At 45.7% G+C, this 18,057-nt stretch overlaps 1 protein-coding gene across 1 annotated transcript in view; it reads left to right on the top strand.

The window, feature by feature from the left end:
* FRAS1 (Fraser extracellular matrix complex subunit 1) overlaps window positions 1-18,057 on the top strand; it is a 380,286-nt gene that overhangs the window by 313,150 nt on the left and 49,079 nt on the right. The window contains exons 39-51 of the mRNA XM_083398098.1: window positions 722-884; window positions 1,245-1,377; window positions 1,587-1,777; window positions 2,350-2,503; window positions 2,620-2,883; window positions 4,552-4,740; window positions 5,371-5,490; window positions 7,220-7,399; window positions 8,624-8,748; window positions 9,383-9,523; window positions 9,940-10,167; window positions 10,701-10,814; window positions 17,123-17,273. Coding sequence (XP_083254224.1) covers window positions 722-884; window positions 1,245-1,377; window positions 1,587-1,777; window positions 2,350-2,503; window positions 2,620-2,883; window positions 4,552-4,740; window positions 5,371-5,490; window positions 7,220-7,399; window positions 8,624-8,748; window positions 9,383-9,523; window positions 9,940-10,167; window positions 10,701-10,814; window positions 17,123-17,273 — 2,153 coding nt within the window. The remainder of the gene's footprint in view (window positions 1-721; window positions 885-1,244; window positions 1,378-1,586; window positions 1,778-2,349; window positions 2,504-2,619; window positions 2,884-4,551; window positions 4,741-5,370; window positions 5,491-7,219; window positions 7,400-8,623; window positions 8,749-9,382; window positions 9,524-9,939; window positions 10,168-10,700; window positions 10,815-17,122; window positions 17,274-18,057) is intronic.

The raw sequence follows: 18,057 nt of genomic DNA on the forward strand, positions 1-18,057 counted from the left end.
GGGAAGACATAAATGAGCTTTGGGCTCATGTATTCCCCCCAAAAAGCCATGAGAATGAAATTGGAAATGTTCAAAGCCACTTTGAATCAAACCATCATTCTCCATTGCATCTGGACTCTGAAAACTGTGGTTTGTTTAAACTATGGTTTCAGAATGCACTGGGATCAGAATACAATTTGATCCTGTACTGATCTAACAAGCCACAGTTTATGGAGCTCAGATGTAATGGGAAACTGTGGCTTCTTAAAAAAGCTGAAGTGAAAGCTTCCAGTCCCCCCTCTGGCCACTGACTATGCTGATATGAGTTAGAGTCAAATATCATTTTATATTTGCCCTCCACAGGTTCCCCAGTCCTGCTATATAAAACTTAATCTAGCTGTGGGGAACCTGTGGCTCTTCAAACCTCCATCAGCCTCAGTCAGCATGGACAGTGGTGAAGGATGATGGGAATTGTAGTTCATCTGGAAAACAACATGCCTCCTGCCTCTGATCCAGTTCTTTGTTGTTTCTGCCTCTTCTTCTGGAGTTGTTAGACCACAGCTTTCCCAGTCGGTTTGTCTCACCCAGTAACAAGGAAGTGTGAGTCCTTTTCTCCTTCCCTCCAAGCAGATAAGACAGTGGCGAAGATTAAATTGTTGCAGAAAGGTTCTTAAGCGCACGATGTGAAAGCCTTTCATCTGGCTGTCACTGCGTCTCAACTCCTCTCGCCTTTCCTGTGCAGATACCTCACAGAGTTTGAGGCCTTCAGTCAGCCAGTCACCGACATTTTCCACTTTGCTGTTTTCGACGAGGATGGCAACCGTCTTGACAGCCAGATGTTCACCATCACTATCACTGCTGGCCAGAGCAAGCCTCCAGTCATCACTTTTGCTGACCATATTGTGGTGCGTAAACAGCTGGGACTTGGGGGTGCAGGTTCAAAGTTGTAAGAGGAGCATTGCTTATCACAGGCTGGACTGCAAACACCCTCCATTTTAAATTCTGAATGGGACTTAGAAGGACGATAGTGACTATTCAGGGTCTCATGCGGCAAGGTATTTCCCATCAACCACTGCCTGGTCTTGATTCAGTCCTCTAGGAAGGAGTTGATGATGAAGAGGGGAGATTTTCCTGTTTCCAGCCCTTTCCCCCATGTTATTAAAATTTGCACATGTTAGGCCAGGAGTGGAACAGCAGTAGGCCAGCTGCAGCATTGCTAGAGCAAACTTCAGATGTAAACCTCAGTTTTGCTTTTGTGTTTTCAGGTGGATGAAGGAGGTAGGGTACCACTTAGAGCTCACCACTCCCTAACCATTGACTCCGATCTTGCCCAGGAAGGCTTAGTGGTGACAATCGCATCTTTCCCAAGATATGGCTACATTGAAAACACCAAAACAGGTAAGCTTGGAACCCTCAAAAACGGAAAGGTGGCTCCTTTGAATCTTAAAATAAACACTGGCAGATGAGGCTCCGCAGTGCATCCCACTTAATCTTTGAAAAACAGCAGCGACAAAAAAATCATTTGTCTTCTCTTTCTGCCTGAAAGCGTGATACCATTTTAAAATGAAAAAAAGTATTATTTCCTATTGGCAATGCTGTGTTTGCAGGTAGGCGACTTGGTCCTGGACACACTGCGAGCTCAGACCTCTCGTTCTCAATTCAAGATGTGGTAGAGAACCATATCTATTACTTTCAAAGCGTCCACGAAAGTATTGAGCCATCCACGGACACCTTTAGCTTTTATGTCAGCGATGGCTTCAGCCAATCGGAAACCAGCAGTGTCAACATCACCATCAAGGTGAGCTCAGTTGTTGGGTTTGATTCATAAAACCTATTGAGTTTAGAGAGGATGCATCAGTGGCGAAGCGTGGGTTGTCAGCACCCGGGGCAAGGCAAGTAATTTGCGCCCCCTAACCCGTGGATTTGCGCCCCCTAACCCTAACCCCCAGATGTTGCGCCCGGTGTGGCCGGCCCCCCCTGCACCCCCCACGCTACGCCACTGGGATGCATGCATTATCCACTAGAAATCTGAAACCTCTCCTGTGATTAGTTTTGCCTGCTTGAATGTATGAAACCCCACAAATATTAATATGGGATATTCATTCAAATTGCTGGTATGTTTTGTGCTGTTTGTGATACCTTAATGTTCTAGAAACTTAGAATTAAGTTGCCAATCAGATTTACCCAACAAACCTGGACACACAAACAGTTCCAGATTCAGCCGAAACTGTTTGTATGTGTTTACATTTGCAAAATCGATTTTGAATCAGATGTTGCAGCTTCTACTTGCATTTCTTATCCCCCACCCACTTATCTTTGTGGCATTGCGTGAGTGCACTGTCTTTCATGGATGTCTTTGTGTTATTGTAGCGTCTAAATGATGAGCCCCCGGAAATGGAGGTGGATCCTGTCAAAGTGCAGGAGAGCGAAGGGGTGGTGATCACAAATTCCTCCTTGAGCATGAAAGACCTGGACACTCCGGACAACCAACTGGTCTTTGTAGTGACCAAGAAACCCACTTATGGTAAGATACAAGTTTCTGATATTGCTGAGCAAATGGTCTTCAAACTATTTTTTTAGGCTTTTATTACCTTACACGACCATCACATATGATAAAAGGTATGTTCACCTTATTCTCAGGTTATCTCCGCAAGAGACAGTCTCATCTGGATCCCTTGGAGAACGGTCAAACCCTGTCCGAGGGCTCCACCTTCACCTACCAAGATATCCTGGATGAACTAATCATTTACACACCAGGCAGTTCCAGTGTCCAGTCTGATGAGTTCAGATTTTCACTCTCCGACGGCCTCTACACGCAGACTGGGAAGGTGGAGTTTTCCATTGAGTTGTCCAAGTCGGAGCCACCCAGATTAGTTGTGAACAGGGGCTTGCAACTTTCTGCCGGTAAGGGGTGGGCATCAGCCGCACTTTTTGTGGCAGTGGTAGTGATGCTGACAGCAAACTGAACAATCAGAACTTAACTCTCTGTATAAAAACTTTTTTAAAAATGCAATACATTCTGTGTGCAAAGAAAGATCTAGTACCTAAGTTCACTGTAACTCACTATATGTGTATTATGGTTTTATATCATTTCAACAGCAAAAGCTTATTCATAGAGCCAAATAGGAACTGTAGTCTGGTTGAGAGATTCTTTGAGTTCCTTCTTAGTTCATTGTTAAAAGGTAAAGGTACCCCTGCCCGTACGGGCCAGTCTTGCCAGACTCTAGGGTTGTGCGCCCATCTCACTCAAGAGGCCGGGGGCCAGCGCTGTCCGGAGACACTTCCGGGTCACGTGGCCAGCGTGACATCGCTACTCTGGCGAGCCAGAGCCGCACACGGAAACGCCGTTTACCTTCCCGCTAGTAAGCGGTCCCTATTTATCTACTTGCACCCGGGAGTGCTTTTGAACTGCTAGGTTGGCAGGCGCTGGGACCGAACAACGGGAGCGCACCCCGCCACGGGGATTCGAACCGCCGACCTTTCGATTGGCAAGCCCTAGGCGCTGAGGCTTTTACCCACAGCGCCACCCGCGTCCCAGTTCATTGTTAGTTCAGCTACAATTCTCAGGGTCCCCTTAGGAAGAGGGAATAATTATTCAAGTAGTTTTAAGCCTGCAATTCTTTCTTGCCCAATTGGCCATTTTCTGCCTTCAGAATGCTCCCATGACTTATGCCCTATGCAAGATCTTCTCTGAAGTTTAACTATCCTTCTGGTAACACCTTGCCTCTCCCATATTTTGTTCTTTTGCATCATTTGGCCTCTCCTTCTGATCTGATTTGCCCATAGCTTAAACTGCAAATTTGCTTGGCAAAGGCAACATGGTTTGGTGTACAGCACAACTGCTATTATTACCATTTCAATGCATGTGACCCTATATAAGCAAGTAAACTACCCTAAGCTTATTGCAGTGTCCAGATGCAGCCAATGTAAATTTCAGTGGAGGAAGTAGGGTCAAGGAAGAGGCAGGGGCAATAGCAAATAAGAATTAGCACATACAATTCACATTGAATACCCTGTAGACTATTAAATGTTTACAAATATTAGTTCTCCCTTCCCATTTGTGGCCCTTCATTCAAGTCACCCTTCCCCCTCATCTAAAACAACAGTTCTGTTTATCCAAACTTCCGAATTATCTGGATGTTTTTGGGATGTTATCCCTGTTTATCTAGGATGAATGTGGTTATACCACAGAGATGCTCATTATATTCTGGCTTGCACTCTTTATAAAGACTTGAGGAATGAGATTATTGCCCCTCTTTTATTGTCCATTCCGGGTCACCCAACCACTGCCACAGTGTCCTTTCTCTTGGCAGATCAAGATGAGCAGGTGACAGCAAAGGTTGCAAGGTTTATAGCTGGGGCAATCAGAATGAGATCCACTATTTGACTCTTGATTCAAAACCCTAAAATGTATTTTATATAATTGACTTTTTATTTCTATTCTTTGTATAAAGTATATTGTTGTTTTATTGCTATGGCCGATGGCTGGCACAAATAAAGATTCATTCATTATATTCAGGATGATTCTGCAAGGAGGAATAGCAGATATTTGACTTTTCTTTTGCCATTTAGGCTCTGTGGCAGTCCTTACAGACCAGCACTTGAAGGCCACAGACTCAGATTCGGATGACCTGGCTATCAGATACATCCTGAAGAAAGACCCTGTGCTTGGAGTTCTGCGTATCCGTAAAAGAGATTTCCTTGATCAGATCTCTGTCAAAGGACCAGTGAAAAGCTTCACACAGGCGGATATAAATGAAGGTGAGCACTCCCAGTCCCTGCTCCAAGAGAGAGTTCCGTTGTGTATGTGTGTTCACTTGAGTCTCACATTCCCAGATTGATGGATTTCTAAAAAGGTTTGTTTTCCCTCTGCCAGGCTAATGCTGGCTCAGTGGGTAGTTGTCTCGCTCCTCAGTAGAGTTTGGAATAGGGATCATTTACACCAGCATAATGTACCCTGCCCAAAATTACTTTGACTTCTTGTCGTTTGGGTGTCTCTGCTAGTCACAGACACCAAGAAGACAGTAACACATGTTAGGAGTCAATATTATTAGAAATATGAATTTGGAGAACTGTCATACAGGTGACAGAATGAAATTCAGTTAGAGGGGATGCGAGGAAGTCAGTTATTAATGTTATGAGAATTAGATATCTGAAGAAATAATTCTTTTTCTGCGTTTAGCTTACTGTATTGTAAAGTGTTTTTCTTTGTTGTGTGTTTTGTAAAGTCTTTTTTGTTATAAGTGTGGAAAACCAATAAAAATTTAGGAGGAGGAGGAGGAGGAGGAGGAGGAGGAGGAGGAGGAGAAGAAGGAGAAGAAGAAGAAGAAGAAGAAGAAGAAGTAGAAGAAGACAGTAACACAAGCTCATTCTCCTTCTATCTCCCCACAGGACAGGTGGAGTATAGCCACGAGAAAGGGCATCCCGGTGGGACATTTGCTTTCGTTTTCGATGTGGCTGATGCGGAAGGAAACAAAATGGTGGACCAGGCGTTTACGCTTCGGGTAATGGGTAAGGCCAAGGGGTTCTGCTGCAAACCCTCATTTTCTCTTTGGCAAGGAAGGCAACTTGGCTGTTGTTAACTGGAAACAAGGAAATTAAGGAGGGAACATGGTTTCAGCAGAGGGGGAAGCAGGGCCAGATTTAGGTTTGATGAGGCCCTAAACTACTGAAGGTAATGGGGCCCTTTATATGTCCAGTTGTCCTTTGTCAACAACAAATTGTCGCTGTTTTTTGTGCTGAATATATGCTATATGGTAATTTATGGACCTAATAGGTATCTAAAGCCATTTGCACATGTTGCCCTGCAACCAGTCCATGCGGACTGTAGGCACCCTACATATAAAAATGAGCAAAGCAGTGATATTTTAGGGAGCAGGCTAGCAGGCGGGGCCCATTACTTACATCATAGGAGCCTTCACAACACAAAACACTGTTGCTGTATGCAGGTTTTATTTTATTTGTTTTTATCTTTTATTTTGGAAATGCACATCCCAGGTTTTTTCCCTTTAAAATTTTTGGGGGTCCCCAAGAGAGTGTGGCCCTAAGCTATAGCTTGTTTGGCTTATATGTAAATCCGGCACTGGGGGGAAGGATTCTGAGCCATTAAGAGAATAAGGCAGGGGATATAATTCTGTAACATCATAGCCTCAACATCTCATTTAATAGTAATTGATGTTCTTATTTTCCCTAATAGTAAGTAATATACATGTTACCATGACATTAGTCAGGAGGGTTTCACAGGTTAATTGTGCTTTTATCCCCTGATATTTTAGGTTAGGGATAGACAAAGTGGAGATCTCAATATGATTTTGAGCTGAGACACCCATCCTCGCTGAGTCTCTCCAATGGCCACACTGGCTAGGGTTGATAGGAGTTGACGTCCAACAACATCTGGAGGGTATCACTTGGGGCACTACTGTCTTGTCGTTCAAAATCATAGAATCATAGAAAGGTACAGGTGGAAGGGACTGCAAGGAACATCTACCTGCAATGCAGGAATCTCAGCTAGATCATACATGACAGATGGCCATGCTTAAAAACAGGAAAGTCAGCCACCTCCTAGAATATAAGAAGCTGCATTATGCTGAGTTGAGAACTTGGTCCATTTAGCTCAGTGTTATGTACTATTAGCATTGCTCTAGGATTTCAGTCAATGGTCTCTCCAAGCCATACCTGGAGGCGCCAGGGAGTCGGTGGTTCGAATCCCCACGACAGGGTGAGCTCCCATTGCTCTGTCCCTGCTCCTGCCAACCTAGCAGTTCTAAAGCATGTCAAAGTGCAAGTAGATAAACAGGTACCACACTGGCGGGAAGGTAAACGGTGTTTCCATGCGCTGCTCTGGTTTGCCAGAAGCGGCTTAGTCATGCTGGCCACATGACCCGGAAGCTGTACAGTGGCTCCCTCGGCCAATAAAGCCAGATGAGCGCCGCAACCCCAGAGTCGGCCATGACTGGACCTAATGGTCAGCGGTCCCTTTACCTTTATATAAAAAGTGGAGATGACAAACACCATCTTAGAAGACGTAGTCTCCCTTTTCCTTTTCCTCAGGAGGAAACACCTGTTCTCAGATGATGCCAAATGTGTGCAAATTTAACTGATTGATATGCTAAAACGCATATGACCAATTGGCTAAGATTTCTTTAACTGGATAGCAGCCTAGTTTAGACTATTCATGAGAGGCAGGAAAACAGAAGAATGGAAGCTGTTGATCTTATCCTTTTGCCTCTGATTCTCCCAGAAGATCGGTTGCCACCATCCGTCATTGTCAACACAGGACTGGCCCTGGACGAGAACTCTGTGAAGAAGATCACCACTCTCGAGTTGTCCGCTGTGGATCAGGACAGCGAGCCAAGTGATCTCCTGTACAGGATTACTAAGCAGCCCCAGCTGGGGCACCTAGAGCACTCTGCATCACCAGGTTTGCAAATGTTCACTGTTTTTTTGGAGCAATATCAAGGCAAGCGCTTGACAAGACTTAACTGTGGGCTTTTAAGGCAGGGGTGGGCAATATTTTCCCCCGATGAAGGAACATTAACCATTGAGAAAAGCCCATCTGGGATACTGAGGTTAATAATACTGTGCGTTTGGAAGCAGTTGAGTGAATTAAAACTGACTCTTTGAAATAAGAAATTCTCTAGTCTGAAAATATGGTTCAAAAGTTTTACTCGCAGAGGCTGACCCAAAACAAACATTTCTACCAGATAGATGGGGTATAAATTATTATTATTATTTTAAACAATAAAATTAAGTTCAGATAGATGCATAATATCTTATACTGATCCCAGCATAGGTAAAATATATTAGATAATGAACATCTTCCACCCAGAGCTAAAAATCAAAGCTCTCTCTCTTCTTCATTCCAGCCTCCACTAGCCTGAGGCTGTTTTCCTAAAGAAGAGATTAGCACATCCATTCTCTCCAGTAGCTTGAGAACAAAGAGTCACTCCACCCAAGATGGAAGCCAACAGATTAGCATATGCATAGACTTGTAATATATCCTGATGCCTTGTGAATGAGGCACAGAGATACAGTCCCATGATACAGCCCCACAGAATTTGGTGTTAGCCGCCCTGAACCGGGGAGGGCGGGGTATAAATAAATTATTATTATTATTATTATTATTAATCTGTTAGGCTCTCTTCTCAGCTCTTCTTTAGCTTCAGTGGAAATTTCCATGCCATGCATCACAGTATGCATGCAGACCCATTGCAGAGTTATTTTCCATTTCAGTATACAATTATACTTAACGTGGGATGGGCGGAGGCAGAATCAAAATTGGACAGCCTTTGGAGAACTGTTCCTTCTCTTTGTGCTATACCAACCCTTCTCCACTGTTTTTGCATGTGTGCACATATACAAAGATGAAGCGGTGCTGTTTGGATTTCCCACCTCGGACACTAATATGCCCAGGGTTTTGTCCCGAACGACAAATGAATTTTGTGCTTGAGTTATACAAATGTAACTACTCTGCATTCTTCTTTGGGTTGATTGTGGGGTAGGTGACTCACCTACCCAATTGCAATTCATGAGTAGGGCAGCCCTAAACAGTTTTGTTTCTCTAAGGGAAGTTTCTAGTCCATAAGATTGCAGAAACATCAGCTTGCTGCGGTTTTCTTTCCCTTGCCACTTCCTGCTACTCTAGGCAGAAGGATTAGCTCCTTCAGACAGGCAGACCTGGTCTCCCGCAACATACAGTACATCCATACCAGCGAGGAGGAGAAACATTCTGACACATTTGCCTTCTCCATTTCCGATGGCACACACGAGGTGAGTGGATTTCCTTTGTTCTTGGCAAAATTCAGCTTCAGGCGGACGTCCATCCATATTTGTTTGCACAAAGTTTGCAGTGAGGTTATCCGAAGCCAGCTGTTTATTGAACATACACTTTGATTTTTTTGTAGGAAGGTTGGTCAACGTTGTGCAAAGCAATCATTTTATCCACACTTTCCAGGGCATTTTCCCGTAACTTAGTCAAATTTTATGGGGAAAGGGGGAAGTTGGCAAGTTGTGTAAGAGATTGCCAAATCCACTTAAGTATGGAACCTGAAAAGACCCTGAAGACCCTCATGTTGGGAAAGATGGAGGGCACAAGGAGAAGGGGACGATAGAGGACGAGATGGTTGGACAGTGTCCTCGAAGCTACCAGCATGAGTTTGACCAAACTGTGGGAGGCAGTGGAAGGCAGGAGTGCCTGGCGTGCTCTGGTCCATGGGCTCATGAAGAGTCGGACACGACTAAACGACTACACAACAAAATGGAACCTGAATTTGCCAGTATGCAACTGAATTCCGCCTGCAAAAATTTCAAGAGCGCTGCAAATGCTCAGGCAGAGTTTGTCCATGGAAGTCGCACTAGATGGGAATCTGGTTTTAGTTTTTGCTTCATCTGTTTTCCCCTGTAGGTGAGCCAGAATTTTGACATCACCATTAACCCGGTAGACGACTCTTTGCCTGTTGTGCAGAGCCCTGGGATGAGGGTGCAAGAAGGAGTGAGGAAAACCATCACAGAGTTTGAGCTTAAAGCCACAGACATGGACACAGAGGTGAAGCCCTTTCTGTGTCTTTCCTCCTTGAAGCACTGCAGAATTCTGCAGAATCCATTTGGGATAAGAACTGTCCTGTGTCAGGGTCTAGTGTGCCCCAGGAAAAGGGAGGGAAGGAGTCTGACTCGAGAGAGGGGCGCAGTGATATTTGGGGGGCCCTGTACCAGACGGGAGGCAGGGGGTTCTCCAGAGCTGGAGGGCTGAGCAAGGAGGGGTTGGAGGAAGAGGAGGAAGAGGCATGTCAGGCAAGAGAAGGTCCAGGTGCTTCCCCACACTCTCCTGAACCACTGTCTCCCAGAACCAGGAGCGGACTGAAAAGGGAGGAGCAGTGGAGGAGTTTTCACACATGCATAGTCTCCACTTATCTTGATCCCAGCTCTTCAGGTCCCCTTCACACATTCCCTTCTTGCTCGCAGGCCAGATCCATCACATTCACGATCATGCAGCCGCCGCGGCATGGCCTGATCGAACGGACCAGTGACGGGCACCGCTATCGCCAGACCCACACCTTCACAATGGAGGATGTCTTCCAGAACCGGATCAGTTATAGTCACGACGGGAGCAACTCCCTGGAGGACCGCTTCACCTTCACTGCGTCCGACGGATCCAATCCCTTTTTCGTCGTGGAGGAGGACGGGAAAGAGGTTGGTGGGGAAACCGTGCTGGCTTTAGAGCTCAGTCTGAGTCCATCCCGACATGCGGTAGTATCGTATGTAGCTTGTACAACTTCAGGTTGAGAAGCGCAAATTTCAGCGCTTCCCTGTGGGTGGCAGGTGATGAGTAGAGACCTCCATATCCACAGAAAGCTAACATGTTAAGGGGGGGGGGGAGGGAAACCAAGTTGAGAACTTTTCTCCCTGTCCTGTAAGTTTTCAGACTGGGAAACCATGCATTTGTTTTCCTTGATTTCGTAGGGGACTGTTCAGACATGTGCTGTCCTTTCCGACAGTCTGAAATGATACAGTACAGCAAGAGTTGTACCATCTGATTCTGCTGCCAGTGTAACTATTATGGGTTAGTCAGTCTAATTCTGCCCTAAGGATGCAATGCAAGTAGCAGAAACGGTGTAATCAATCCCATGAAATATTTCCTGGATATTTCAAGAGGGTGGGGGGCAGGGGTGTACATTCAAACGGTATATAAATGTTATGAGATAACAGCACAAATGTTTTCTCAGCTTGTGACTGCTATGCCCCAGTTGTTCAGAGTGGAAATTCTTCCTGTGGATGATGGCACCCCGAGAATTGTCACAAACCTGGGCCTGCAGTGGCTGGAGTACATGGATGGCAAGGTAGACTTTCACATTTGCTTTGTTTTCAAGTCACACGTTTTGGTGCATGGAGAAAATTGGGAAAGGCTACTGGATAGGTGTCAGAGGTGCAGAACAGGAAATGGGCAACTTTTCCAGGTCTTGAAAGCAGCATTGGCAATATAATTTGAGGACTACTTGGGCTTGAGCCCTGTCCTCCTGACCCAGATATTCTGACCTGCCCCACTTCTGGATTTGCCGTCCCTATGAAACCTTAATATGAAGTATGTGGGGGTTGCTTAATTTTATTCTATATTTATTTAGATGTTTTCATTAGGCTATTGCTTATGAGCATTTGCAGTTTGTTTACATTTTTGCAACTGTTAAGAGTGAAGGGTGTTAATTTTCTGGTGCTGTGAGCTGCCCTGAGCCTGGTTTAACTATGGAAAGGTAGCTGGCCAAGCAGTGATGTTAAAGACAACTAGGGTCCTCATAGACATCATTTTCCTGAAGGGCGAGAGCTTCTGTTCCTTTGTTCTATGTGGAAGATGCTGTAGGCTGGATAGCTCAGTCGGTAGAGCATGAGGCTGGGTCGTGGGTTCAAGCCCCGCATTGGGTGAAAGATTCCTGCATTGCTCAGGGTTGGACTAGATGACCCTCGTGGCCCTTTTCAACACCTCAATTCTATGAGAGCCAGTGTGGTGTAGTGGTTAAGAGCGGTAGTCACGTAATCTGGGTAACCGGGTTCGCGTCTCCGCTCCTCCACATGCAGCTGCTGGGTGACCTTGGGCCAGTCACAGTCTCTCAGCCCCACTCACCTCACAGAGTGTTTGTTGTGGGGGAGGAAGGGAAAGGAGAATGTTAGCCGCTTTGAGACTCCTTAAAGGGAGTGAAAGGCGGGATATCAAATCCAAACTCTTCTTCTTCTTCTTATGATTCTATGTGGAAAGTCAGCCATTGCCAGGGCAGGCCCACCCATGCGGTGGGCTGAAGCAGCCGCCTTAGGTGGCAGAAACCCAGAACGCAGCGCTCTGCAAGTTCTCACAAGAGCTCCGCGAGATCTCATGAGATCTTCTTGAAACTGCTATTGTCACTTTGTGGGCGCTGCTGCAGAACCCATATAAGGGAGGCTCCAGCAGGGGCAAGGAAGCACCATACTGTTTCGCCTCAGGCAGTGAAATGGGATACGCCGCCCTAGCCCTCCACCGAGACTGTATTCAAACATGCTTGCAAATCGCTTTGAAGATCTAAATGGTGGAAAGCCAGGATATGAATCTGCTAGATAGATTAAAAATTGCAAACGCCATAATTCCAGCTGCGAACGACACACCTGTTAGAGACAAGGCTGGCACTGTGAACCCTCCCCACCTTTGAGAGCCAGTGTGGTGGTGTGGTTAAGAGCAGTGGACTCGTAATCTGGTGAACCGGGTTCGCTTCTCTGCTCCTCCACATGCAGCTGCTGGGTGACCTTGGGCCAGTCACACTTCTCTGAAGTCTCTCAGCCTCACTCACCTCACAGAGTGTTTGTTGTGGGGGAGAAAGGGAAAGGAGAATGTTAGCCGCTTTGAGACTCCCTAGGGTCGTGATAAAGCGGGATATCAAATCCAAACTCCTCTTCTTCTTTGTTGTGGGGTCGGGGTTACTGCCTGGCCCAGTGGAGTCTGTAGCACCCAAGTTCCTAGGCAAATCCCATATTGAACGAGCCCCAAACTCACTCTGCGGTCAACTGAAAATGTGAATGTGTGCACTTCTTTTTTCAAGCGGGGGCACTTCGCATTTTGATGCACCCCCTCTCCAAACGGAAGATACCTTTTCCCGACTCACCGGAGAGGAGCTCCATCTTTCCTCTTTTATTTCAGGCCTGGCATGGAGCTTTTCCACACCAAATGTTATGTGGGTTGAAACGCTTGCTGGAGAAGCATCTCGCCTCCTTGCTTACTCTCCAGCATCACCGATGATTAAATGCCCACAGGTTGTCCTTACAGCTGTGCCTCATTGCCCAGATCTTCTGGGGCATGAAATCTATAAACCTTGCCATGTGGTATTGACTGAAAAAACGGGGGTGGTGGTTCTGAAGTTAAGAGTGCTTCAAGCGAAGGGGGAGTTGTGTTTCTTCCTTAATGCTGCCAGCCGTGATGATGGATGGAGCAGGGCTCCGCTGCTTGTTGCATCAGCAGCTGTGGCTAAACAAAGCCATCCATCTTAAACTGCAGGACTAAGGTCCCTGACAGCACAGTTCCTTCCCACCCACTCCATAGACCTGCACACTCCGATGTCTTACTCTGCTGCTATTGGCATTTGCGTTCCTGAAGCGCCTGTTGATTAATTGCTGTGATTAATCAAGCAATTCTTCCATCACCAATTAAAAGGTGTGGAAATGAAGGCAGGTGCTTTTTAAAAATAAATAAATTGGAAGCTCTGCTCTGTGGATAGGTGTTGGTGCTAGCATCTGTTTCCCACCTTACTTGGTGTCAGTTCAAACCTTCAAGAGCCAGTTACAGGTAAGTAGCTGTGTTGGTCTGCCGTAGTCAAAACAAAACAAAATAAAATAAATTTTAAAAATTCCTTCCAGTAGCACATTAGAGACCAACTAAGCGCGGGTGGCGCTGTGGGTTAAACCAAAGAGCCTAGGACTTGCCGATCAGAAGGTCGGCGGTTTGAATCCTTGCGATGGGGTGAGTTCCTGTTGCTCAGTCCCTGCTCCTGCCAACCTAGCAGTTTGAAAGCACATCAGAGTGCAAGTAGATAAATAGGTACCACACCAGCGGGAAGGTAAACGGCGTTTCCGTGTGCTGCTCTGGTTCACCAGAAGCAGCTTAGTCACGCTGGCCACATGACCCGGAAGCAGTAAGCCGGCTCCCTCAGCCAATAAAGCGAGATGAGCGCCGCAACCCCAGAGTTGGTCATGACTGAACCTAATGATCAGGGGTCCCTTTACCTTTACCTTTAAGTTAGTTATTGGTATTTTAGATTTTGTTGTAAGTGGTGGTGTTTTCTGGTCACATCTGTTTGGATTCTGTGGCGGAAGCAATCGATGTACAGATCTAGTGTGGTATTGCGTCCATCAGTTGGTCTCTAAGGTGCTACTGGAAGGAATTTTTTAATTTTTTATTTTATTTTATTTATTTTGTTTCGACTTCAAGAGCCAGTTTGGTGTAGATGTTAGTGTATCTGACCAGAACCTTGTGAGAACAGGGCTCAAATCGCCACTCAGCCATGAAGCTCACTGGGTGACCTTGGGCCAGAGTAGGACTCCCAGCCTAATCTACCTCACAGGGTTGATGTGAGGATTAAATGAGGAGGGAGAGAAATCATGTATGCCACCTAGATCTCCTGGGGGGGGGGGGTGAGATAATTGCAAGAAATAATAAATAACTAAAACCTGGACCAATAGCAATATACCATTAGCCTTATGAACATTTAACAGGTTTGCCAGTTGGCGTCTGTCTGTCTCAGGAGACAATGGAGTGTGCCTTTGGAAGTGAAGTCAAACTGCAGTGCCTAGTTTCTGCCAACCTCGCAGTTCAAAAGCACACCAGTGAAAGTAGATAAATAGGTGCCACTGCAGCGGGAAGGTAAACGGCATTTCCATGCGCTCTGGCACTCGTCACAGTGTTCCTTTGTGCCAGAAGCAGCTTAGTCATGCTGGCCACATGACCTGGAAAGCTGTCTGTGGACAAACGCCGGCTCCCTTGGCCTGAAGCGAGATGAGTGCCACACCCCATAGTCGCCTTTGACTGGACTTAACCGTCCAGGGGTCCTTTACCTTTACTGGGGCTGCAGAGACAGGTAACTCATAAATGCTGCCTCCAGCGTTGTTTTTGCTGCATTAGCAGCAGCAAAATGACCTCCCTGGGGCGCAAGCCTGGGCAGTGTGTATGGATGTCATGGGCTGCCCAGACAACAAGACCCGCCCCCTCTCAGCCTCCCTGTTGAGGTCCAAAGTGTGTGTGGTTTGGTGGCGGAAATGACTGGCAGAATCCGAGACCAGGGAGAAGAGTCGATGGAAGAAGATTGGAAAAAATTTAAAGTATATTTACAGAAATGCTGCAAAATTAATGAATGTTAGAAGAATACTGGAATGAAGTTATATGGCTTTAGCAGAAATGTTATAAAGAATTAAGCAAAAACTGATTGTTAATGGGTTAAAGTGGAAAAATTAAAGTTAGATTGTGTTAAGATAAACTATAGAACAAAAAATTGAGAAAGAGGGAAAGGATTTGCTGAATTAGTTAATTTGAACTAGAATACAAAAAAGGGAGGTGTGAGGAAGTCGAGGAAACAAGTAAGTGAAAGATAAATATATGGAAAATGGATGTGTTTTTAAATGTTTTGGTTCTTTTTTTCCCTCTTGTTGTTTTGATGTATTTTTCCTTTTTATTTTCAATGTATTGTTTGTTAATTTTTTTACTGTTTTTTTTCTCTTTTACTTTCTTTTTGTAACTATAAAACTTTTAATAAATATCATTAAACAAAGTGTGTGTGGTTTGGGAGCTGCACAGTCAGGGGAAAAACAATGCTGTCCAGGGTTGTAAAGACTGCAGAGAGAATAATTGGGTGCACTCTTCCCACCTTGGATCAAATCTATGCTTCCAGGTGTCATAAGAAAGCTGCAGAGATAGTGCAGGATAGTGCGCACCCAGAAATGATCTCTTTCAGCTTCTGCCTTCTGGAAGAAGGTACAGGGTTATAAAGACTAGGACTAGCCGCCTGAGAAACAGTTTCTATCCAAATGCGATTTTGGTTTTAAACGCGGTGTAAGGTAGTCTCTATGGGAGTATATTGTATTTAATTATGCGGTATCAGAGTTTTTAGGGGGCTCACCAGGCTGGGATAGCAGGCTTGTTGGTTTTTGAATGTCTGATGTGGATTTTTTCAATTTCGTTGTTCTGTATGGGACAATGACAATAAAGATTATCGTAAAGGAAAGCAGAGTTTGGCACCAGCTTGGCTGCAAGAGTTGCTGGAAGAAGGTGTACGAAGCCCCATCCAACCATTTTAGGGCTCCAGATTTGTGTAGGATTTATTCCCTAGCCTTTTCTTCTCCCAAATATACGCCACAAGGCGGTGGGTACAGATTTTTCCTTGGAGGTTAACTCCCAAAGCCTTTCTCACAAGTGAGTATGGCCGCAAAGCAGCAGAGGTTAAGGATCAGAGTTTTCCTTCTCCAGTAAAACTGATACCAGCCTTGGACCCAGCTTTCTGCTTCCTCCCATCACATGTTCTGCTGTGGATAAAGGGAAATGGCATCTTCAATGTCTTCAGCTAGGGATGTGAAAGATTCCCTGCCTGAAACCCTAGAGAGCTGCTGCCAATCCGTGTAGACAACACTGAACTAGATGGACTCAGTGGTCTCACCCTAAGGCAGCTTCCTGTGTTCCTAGATACAGGCATCATAGCATAGAATCATAGAGTTGGAAGAGACCACAAGGGCCATTGAGTCCAACCTCCTGCCAAGCAGGAAACACCATCAGAGCACTCCTGACATATGGTTGTCAAGCCTCTGCTTAAAGACCTCCAAAGAAGGAGACTTCACCACACTCCTTGGCAGCAAATTCCACTGTCAAACAGCTCTTACTGTCAGGAAGTTCTTCCTAATGTTCAGGTGGAATCTTCTTTCTTGTAGTTGGGATCCATTGCTCCGTGTCCGCTTCTCTGGAGCAGCAGAAAACAACCTTTCTCCCTCCTCTATGTGACATCCTTTTATATATTTGAACATGGCTATCATATCACCCCTTAACCTCCTCTTCTCCAGGCTAAACATGCCCAGCTCCCTTAGCCGTTCCTCATAAGGCATCGTTTCCAGGCCTTTGACCATTTTGGTTGCCCTCCTCTGGACACGTTCCAGTTTGTCAGTGTCCTTCTTGAACTGTGGTGCCCAGAACTGGACACAGTACTCCAGGTGAGGTCTGACCAGAGCAGAATACAGTGGCACTATTACTTCCCTTGATCTAGATGCTATACTCCTGCAGCCAGTGGGTTTGAACTTATTAATCGTCTTGGCTGAGCAACAGGGTGAGAATAACTGGATAAATAGATAAACAATCAAACTGCTTAACTGACCCCATAGTGGAGCCTTGATTTTCCATAACTCCTTTCTAGTTTCCTTGCCCTCCTTTTCCCTCCCTCTTCTTCCAAAGCAGCTCATCTCTTCCTCTGGTGCCTTCAGGGAAGGGTAGATTTCGGAGCCAGTTCTTAAGGGACGGACATTCAGATTTACGAATGTAGCCCAAGGGAATAAACTCTTTATCCATTGGAATAAACTCTTAGTTCCAGCTTTCTGGCTCAGACCCAGGAACTGTTGATATCTGTATAAGTGTATAAACACTGGCTTCGTGTCTTCAATCCAGCCGAAAAATCTGATCACCAAGAAAGAGCTATTGACTATGGATCCCGATACAGAAGACAAACAGTTGATCTATGAGATAACAGCTGGGCCAGAGCACGGTTATGTGGAGAAGAAGTTGCAGCCGGGAGTGTCAGTGACTACATTTACTCAAGGTAGGAAATCAATGCTAGGAAAGATATTTGCCCTTTTTGTGCTTCATCATAGTTTTGGCAGCACTGTATTACTTTTCGGGGGACGTGGGTGGCGCTGTGAGTTAAACCACAGAGCCCTAGGACTTGCCAATCAGAAGGTCGGCGGTTCGAATCCCTGTGACGGGGTGAGCTCCCATTGCTTGGTCCCTGCTCCTGCCAACCTAGCAGTTCGAAAGCACGTCAAAGTGCAAGTAGACAAATAGGTACCACTCCGGCGGGAAGGTAAACGGTGTTTCCGTGCGCTGCTCTGGTTCGCCAGAAGTGGATTAGTCATGCTGGCCACATGACCTGGAAGCTGTACGCCAGCTCCCTTGGCCAGTAAAGTGAGATGAGCGCTGCAACCCCAGAGTCGGCCACGACTGGACCTAATGGTCAGGGGTACCTTTACCTTTACCTTTATTACTTTTCTTGTATGTTGGAGGCCAGGGAAGAACCGGTCGGTCTAAATTTGGTTTGCGCCAATTCAACATGTGTTTGGTTTTAAGTCCCGTCCACCTTCCACAAATCGGAACCATACAGTGGGGCTTCTAAATTTCACAAGGAGGGACTGAAGGTCCTGCTGCCATCATTGCATGCATTTTTTTAAAAAGCAAATGCAAATTGCATAAATGAATGAATGAGGAGGCTGAGAAATCTCCAAGCCATCTCCAAGCCACATCCATCCTGGCTGTTTTGTAGTTCTTTGTGTCGTTCTAGCTTTATTCAAACATTTTATATCAATTTGTAAGCTACATCCAGAAACCAG

Source organism: Podarcis tiliguerta (assembly GCF_965153285.1).
Source record: "Podarcis tiliguerta genome assembly, chromosome: 9".
Taxonomy (NCBI): Eukaryota; Metazoa; Chordata; class Lepidosauria; order Squamata; family Lacertidae; genus Podarcis; species Podarcis tiliguerta.